The sequence below is a fragment of the Zea mays genome, chromosome 3, assembly GCF_902167145.1.
Source record: "Zea mays cultivar B73 chromosome 3, Zm-B73-REFERENCE-NAM-5.0, whole genome shotgun sequence".
In the NCBI taxonomy this organism is placed as follows: Eukaryota; Viridiplantae; Streptophyta; class Magnoliopsida; order Poales; family Poaceae; genus Zea; species Zea mays.
Genome location: NC_050098.1, coordinates 222,077,893 through 222,085,964, shown reverse-complemented (window position 1 = coordinate 222,085,964; position 8,072 = coordinate 222,077,893). Strand labels below are relative to the sequence as shown.

Here is an 8,072-nt window from a genome sequence, read left to right as displayed (position 1 = left end):
AAAATAAAAAAAACAGAGGGGAGGGGCGGTTGAACCGGCCCTAGGGCGGTTGAACCGGCCCGGGGGCAGGCGGCCGAGCTGGGGCGGCCGAGCGCGGGGGGCGGCCGAGCTGGGGGGGGGCGGGGCGGCTGAGCCGGGGCCGAGCGGCTGAACCGGCCCGGGACAGGGGGGGCGCGACCAGGGGCCAGGGCGGGCGGCGGGCGCGGCCAGGGGGCCGGGCGGCGCGGGCGCGGCCAGGGGGCCGGGCGGCGCGGGGCTGGGGGCGGCCGGGCGGCGCGGGCGCGGCCAGGGGGCCGAGCGGCGCGGGGCTGGGGGCCGAGCGGCGCGGGCGGCGCGGCCAAGGGCCAGCGGCCAAGGGGAGAAGGAGGGGAGGGGAAAGGAGAGAGGAGGGAGAAGGGGGAGGGGAGGGGGCTCACCGGCGAGGGGGGGGTGGCCGACGGCGAGGGCGCGCAGCCGGGGTCGGGGCAGCGGCGACGGCTAGGGCAGGGAGGTGGGTGGGGGCGGCGGCTTGGGTGGGGAGGGAGAGAGGGAGAGAATGAGGGAGAGGGAGAGGGGATTTGGGGAAAAAGAGGGGGAGGTGGGGGGGGGGGGCGGCAGGGCCTGCTTTGGGCCCAAGAGGGGGCGCAAAGGGGCGGCTGGGCCGGCCGGGGTCGGCCCAGGGCGCGGGAGGGAGAGAGAGAGGGGAGAGAGAAAGAGAGAGAGAAAAGAGAAAGAAAGATCTTCTTCTCGTTTTCGAAATCCGATCTTTCTACATGAATGCATTTGCACTTTCAAAGCAATCAAAAGAAATGCAAGGGCGGCATGGTGCATCAAACAACATAAAGCATTTAGGGTTTTTATACGTACGGGAATTCCAAACCGGATCCCGCTAGAACTTTGGAAAAGGTCAAGGTTTAGCGAGGGGAAAAAGAAAAGGAAAAGGTAACGCCCGAATTTTGGCGAGTAAAGAAAAGAAAAAATTCAACTGCAAAAATTCGGGGCGTTACACCCCAACCACCCACCATTCATTGCATCCAAGATTTCCACTTCTCAACTACTTACAAGAGCTCTAGCATTCAATTCTAGACACACCAAAGTGATCAAATCCTCTTCAAACTCCACACAACGCCCTAGTGATTAGTGAGAGAGATTTGCTTGTGTTCTTTCGAGCTCTTGCGCTTGGATTGCTTTCTTTCTTCTTGATTCTTCATTGCGATCATACTCACTTGTAATTGAGGCAAGAGACACCAATCTTGTGGTGGTCCTTGTGGGAACTTTGTGTTCCAAGTGATTGAGAAGAGAAAGCTCACTCGGTCCGTGGGATCGTTTGAGAGAGGGTAAGGGTTGAAAGAGACCCGGCCTTTGTGGCCTCCTCAACGGGGAGTAGGTTTGCGAGAACCGAACCTCGGTAAAACAAATCATCGTGTCTCACTTCGTATTTGCTCACGATTTGTTTTGCGTCCTCTCTCTCGTGGACTCTATTATATTTCTAACGCTAACCCGGCTTGTAGTTGTGATTATTTTTGAGAATTTCAGTTTCGCCCTATTCACCCCCTCTAGGCGACTTTCAAATAGACATAATATCATTATCCTTTCCGTCTTTCTTATTTCTACATCCTCTTCATAATTTGATCGGGCTTTCATCTTCCCTTGTTCTCCTCTGATTCGCTCAAGCGCCACCAATCTCACCATGGGAACACACATTAGGGCATGTACAATGAGTGTCTTAAGTTGTGTCTTAGAGTGTGTCTAGGAGGGTGAATATAAAAAAACTCAAGACATGTATCTTGACGAAGACACAATATCTTAGCTCTATGTTCGAGACAGGAGACTAGCTGATTGGTCACTTTAATTTATTGAATGCTTTGATTGGTACAATAAATATGGTAAGACACATGTTTTAGACATGACCACTGTATTATATTGTGTTTTAGTTGTGTCTTATACTTGGAGTACCGTGCAGCAGTGTCTAGATTGTACATGCCCTTAGACCTCGTGCTCCAACTCCCTTGCTCCCTCTCGGGCCATGTGTCAATCCTATGGCCCCGTGTGTCGATGATTATGGCCCTACCAAGCCCCCTCCACCCCAAAGCCTGGACAGTCTGCCACTACTCGATGAGTCTGCCTACACGCCATCGACACCGCTCCCCATGTTACCCTAGGACAGTTTTGTCCGTTTAGGACACGCTAGGGATTAAAGAAGCTAGATGAAGATGGTATTTGTAGCTTTACCAACAAGGTTTAAGTTGCAAGAGCATGTTTGAGGGATTAGGGGAGAGGGGTTCATGCACAGAGGTGTTTCCAACACTCACCTTCAAATTTACGGGGCGTTTGGGAGTGGAGTATTTTTTTTCTCTGTTTTTAGAGAATACTATGATATTTTTTACAATAGGGTGTTTGGTAACATCTTCAAAAACTCTATGGATTTGACTATACTATAGTTTGTGTGGTTTTCTCACGATAATAGAAACTTAGGTCTGGAGCGAAATTTCTACTCACGCACATAAAAAATGTGGCTTTCTAATACTATGGTAAAAAATATTGTAGGTATGTCTTGACATTTCAAAACTGTGGTTTGAAATACTTTGCTTCTAAACAAGGCCAGTATTTGAAGCTGAAAAAGCTTCATCCTAGTATATTGTACCAAACACATATTTTGTGTGTCAACCAGTTCTTTTTAGAGAGCGATCACTAATCATCTTATTTAGCTTAGACAATTGATTAGGAGCCATTTGAGCCAGGGGTGGTAATGGATCACGATTCAAATGTTTTTCACAAAATGGTAGGGCCCTAAATAAATTTTAGTTCAAAAAATAAATATAAATAGGGCACAATTCTAATCCGACCCGATACTTAAATCTTATATTGTATAATTTAGAACCCATTGTCATACCTAATTTGAGTGAGCTTCAGTTTCTCCAAAGAGAAGCACTTCTAACCAGCTCAATGCTTAAAATGTCAACTGATTAAAGTAAGAAGCATGAGAGACTATTTGTGCATTTATATTGGGAGCTCACAACTAAAAAACCCTGCTTTGTCTTGATCCCTATAATATTTGAGTGGTAATATTTAAATAGGATCAGCATAAAATCAATTTTTATCGACTCTCCACTCTGAATCTAATAAAACTAACAAAGTGCTTGTACAATGCTACATGTTTTCATTTATATCACATATATGTGTGTTTTGTTGGCTAGGTGAGTGTTAATATGAGTTTAGAATCAACAAACATGGTTCAAATCACATTATTATGTAATTTTAGCTTTTTTATTATTTAAATATGAGGAAGCATAACGACGATAGAAACTATCAAACTGTAAAAATTGGTGCTTTACAAAATAGAGAATAGATTAGCGAAATAAATAAGCAGATCTGAATAATCAGCGAGCGAAGCTGGCCAAACCCGGCCATGAGAATCCACTCGTACCGCCGCCGCGCGGCCGTAGAGCCCGTGCGGAGAGCCGCATGGGGCAAGGCGGCAGGGGGCAGACTCCAACTCGAACTTGCCCACCACCAGTCCACTGTCCACCACCCTGGCGGCCTGGCCCTTCAACACTCGCCAAGGCCAGGCCAGCCAACTAGTCAAGGCCGCCAGGGGGCGTCTGGCTTCTCCTTCCTTGCTGCGGTCCTGCTCCTGCCCAGAGCAGCCCTTTCGTCCCTCCCTGCGCTTTCCCTCCACACCTTCGCGGACACACACACAAAAAATTGTCAGCTGCCCCCGCCCCGTATAAAAAACGCACCACCAGTGGCGGCCAAGCCATCCACTGCCCCCCGCGCATCGCCATGGCTCTCGCCGTCCGCACGCCTCGGTTCCAGCCTCGACCGGCCTCCATTTCTGCGCCCACAACACCCGCATCGACCTCCCTCGCCGCCGGGAACGCGAGGCCCCGCCCCTGCGCCGGCGCCGCCGTTCGCGCCTCGCCCTTCACCGAGGCCACCTCCTCCTCGCGCTACCGCCGCGACGCCTGGTCATACGCCGCCGATGGCTCCTCCAACTCCGCATCCCCGTCCTCCGCTGCCGCTGCTGCCGCGGGCCGTCGGGATGACGAGATCGCGCTGCAGCTGCCGGAACTGCGGAGGCTCCTGGACGTGCTGAGGGCGTCCAGGGGGAGGGGCGCCGAGGAGGGCGGCGGACCCGGGAGGGTGGCACTGGTGGGCACAGGGCCCGGGGACCCCGAGCTGCTCACGCTCAAGGCGGTCCGGGCCATCGAGGCGGCGGACCTGGTGCTCTACGACAGGCTGGTGTCTAACGACGTGTTGGACTTGGTCGGGGAGGGCGCCAGGCTGCTCTATGTCGGCAAGACCGCGGGATACCACAGCCGCACCCAGGTGGGGGAACTGTTCACTCGTTTCAATTTGGATCAGTTGAGATTTACACGCGATTGCAAATGCTAATTGGGCGGGCATTCTGCAATAACGATTTCAAGTACTTTTTTCTTGAAGACGTGTCAGCCAACTTCCATGAACAAAACCAGAGCTTGCGATATGGCTGGGGGAAAAACAGAGAATTGACTCGACCTCAGCTTAGGACTTTGTACATTTCCTTCTTTCTGTTGGTAATTTGTACGTTTGATGACTGATTAATGCAATGCAGGAGGAGATTCACGAGCTGCTGCTGAGCTTTGCGGAGGCCGGTGCCAATGTTGTGCGCTTGAAAGGTGGCGATCCTCTGGTAATTTGCTCTTGCTTGCAAATCTACTTAACACCTGATGATTATTTTGGCACTTACGTTTGTTACCCAATCTCAAACAACAAAATTGGCTTGACAAATTTTCCCTGTGATAGTGTCACCAAACATTGAGGACTAACTTTTTTGAAATTATCCATTCTTAGAACTGATTGTCTGATACTGATTAGTAGTTTAGTACCGTTATATATGTCATGGCTGTCACATCTAACTTATCAAAGCAGCAGGTCATAAAAGAATAAAAGTAAACCCTCATGCTACTTTTTTTTTCTTTGATACATGTGGTTCTTGTACTTGGAAGGAGACAATTTTCTAGGATGGAAAAAGATCAATCATTTTTAAACTGTTGTGTTTGCACAACACTATAGATGATCGATCACCACGACGACGACGACGACGACGACGACAACAACAAAACCTTTTAGTTCAAAATAAGTTGGGATAGACTAAAGTTGGAATCCAACTGAAACTAAGTCAAGGTTCAAGCACATGGATAACTGTTTTTCACGCACTCCTATTTAAGGCTAAATCTTTGAGTATATTACATCTTTTCAAGTCTCCTTTTGTTGTCTCTTCCAATGCAACTTCGCCCTAGGATTTCCTTATTATTGGTTAATTGGTTATACCATCTTATGAAAATGCCATGTGGATGTATCATTTTAGAGATCCAAAAGCCATAGGGGTACAATTGTACTTTTTCTATAAAAAAAGAGGCAAAAAAGTAGTTAGTTACCAACACTGCAATTTTATCACTTTGAGCATGGACAGTGTTTCACTCCACATATAACTCTCTGGAACTGCACTTCTATCTGTGGGCACTAAATTTGCTTGTATTCCTTTCAGGTTTTTGGAAGGGGTGGAGAAGAGATGGATTTCTTACAGCAACAGGGAATTAAAGTTGAAGTTATCCCAGGTTTGATAATCCTATTGCACTAGCTTGGATACTTTGCATCGTTGGTTGGTATCAGTTATGAACTACTTTGGATCTAAATTCCAAAACTTTGCAGGAATTACTTCTGCTTCGGGTATTGCAGCAGAGCTAGGCATTCCGTTAACCCATAGAGGTGTTGCTACCAGGTTTGATTAGCCTTTTGTAATTTTATTCCACCTGACTAGTAACTACTATTGCACAAAAAGGTTTCCATTTTAGGCTTTACATGGGATGAAATCCCATCATAGATTTAATCCAGGTATGGATTGGGTGAATCCATATCCCACACCCAATCCCATGGTGGGATTAAATCCATCAACTAATCCATGGTTCTTTTAAAGCTAGTTATTCTTTTGATTCATGGATTCTAATGTAAACTTGTGCAATATCTCATGGATTTGTTCCATACCTAATGAGCTATGGATAGAATCCATGTCTTCCATAGTTTAAAAAATTCCCAAACATTTGGGTTATATTCCATGATGGGTTTAACCGAATAAAAAAATTTAAGTAGTCATGGATTATTTTGGGGCATGGATTGTGGCATGGATTTAATTCCAATCCATGCTAATCCAGAGCGGGATTGGTGTAAACGAACAAAACCTTATATGGAAAATGTTTTTTTTCCTAAATGACATTTTCACAAGCTTCACAGTTTCCTATCAGTTTTTTGTTTACGATCTGCAATACTCCCTCAAATGCAGCAATTGTCATGCCTATATATGGATCATTTGAGTATTTGCTATAGGGTTGAGGCTTTAGCTATACTAGTTACTTGCTGTAACTCAAATGATCAACATACATGTCTCATTGCGTAGTAAAAGTTCTCTGCAGCTCTGATGTGCTATGGTTAATGGAACAGCAAATTTAGTTTAATAAAAAAACCCTCTTCCATTGTAATATGAACAGAAAGGCACTAGTTTGTCTTTGACACTGTAGTGTAGAACTGTAGACAGAATATTTCTTAAGTGCTTATACTAGGATAAATTGCTGACATACAATCTTCGCTGCAGTGTCAGATTTTTAACTGGCCACTCCAGAAATGGTGGGACAGATCCACTATATGTAGCTGGAAATGCGGCTGATCCAGACACTACTTTGGTTGTGTATATGGGTTTGTCAACACTTCCATCACTTGCTCCAAAGTTAATGAAGCACGGCCTGCCACCAGATACCCCTGCTGTTGCAGTAGAGCGCGGGACTACACCCCAACAACGAACGGTAGCGACCCTTAGGCCCTCACGAACTAAATCGTGTTTAACCTTGCTCTGCCATCCTGAATGTTTATTGCACTGTAGGTGTTCGCCTCGTTGAAGGATCTTGTGGATGAAGTCAAGTCAGCCGATCTAGTTTCTCCAACTCTAATAATTATTGGGAAAGTGGTATCCTTGTCACCCTTCTGGGTTGAGTCATCTGAACATGATGCACTGAAAGTTCAGAGCTCGTATGCAAATGAGGCCAGATGACAACAGATTTTCTTGGTTTTTAGTGACTGGACAATACTTGAGAAATGCAAGATCCCAGATATGGGAGCACAGGTTCGACCTGGTGTACACAGAAACATCTCAGGAAGCATGGATCCTGAATGGCGGATGGTAGCTTAAGCTTATAACAGACTTGGGGCAGAAGCGCACTTGGACTGATCATGCTTGATTCTTTGGCCTAATCTACATGAGATTCACAATTTTTCGATTTAGTTGAGTTCGACAATAGTTGTGTGCTTCTTTGTTACTAGTAGCCATGTACGTGCGGCGCACGCGTGTTTACGATTCTATGCCCTAGCATAGTAAGGCTATTCCAACGCTGCCACGTTATGATTTTATGATAATGGGAGTTTCGTAGCACCATGATAATGAGAAATAGTGCTACGAAGCTCTTATTATATGACAAGTGCCATAAATCGTAGCACTTATGATTTTATGATAATGGGGAGCTTCGTAGAGCTCTTTCTAACGTGCCACGTCATCATAAGTGCTATGAAACTATGAATTAAACAATGTCTCTTAATATAATATTTTACGTCAATATTTTATAGGCTAATATACTAATTAAATGTCGTAACTCAATGATCAATAAAAGTTAGTAAATTATGTGAATATAAAACAAATCACTCTCAATAGAGATTTCACACGGTTTCTAAGACTATAGAAACGAGTTGACATAGTTTTATCCTATGAAACTCCTCTTAATATATTAACTGCGGGAGCAATACTGGCCTCCCGTTCGCCCACGTCATCCTGTTTAGCCTCAGCAGCAGGATGCCTCTTCAACGGCCACGGACGCGCCCCATTCTATATATTAACCGCGAGAGCAATACTGGCCTCCCGTTTGCCCACGTCATCCTGTTTAGCCTCAGCCGCAGGATGCCTCTTCAACGGCCACGGACGCGCCCCATCCACGCTATGATGTCGTCTGCTCTGCTCCTTCGTCGGGAGGATTCTATATATTAACCGCGAGAGCAATACTGGCCTCCCG

At 46.5% G+C, this 8,072-nt stretch overlaps 1 protein-coding gene across 1 annotated transcript; it reads left to right on the top strand.

Moving 5' to 3' along the window:
- Nucleotides 1-3,610: 3,610 nt before the first annotated feature.
- Nucleotides 3,611-7,548, top strand: LOC542745 (siroheme uroporphyrinogen methyltransferase 1). The gene is made up of 6 exons (NM_001112254.2): nt 3,611-4,308; nt 4,574-4,651; nt 5,510-5,579; nt 5,674-5,743; nt 6,611-6,818; nt 6,896-7,548. The coding sequence occupies exons 1-6, from the start codon at nt 3,763-3,765 to the stop codon at nt 7,061-7,063; spliced, it is 1,140 nt and encodes a 379-aa protein (NP_001105724.2). The 5' UTR covers nt 3,611-3,762; the 3' UTR covers nt 7,064-7,548.
- Nucleotides 7,549-8,072: the final 524 nt, after the last annotated feature.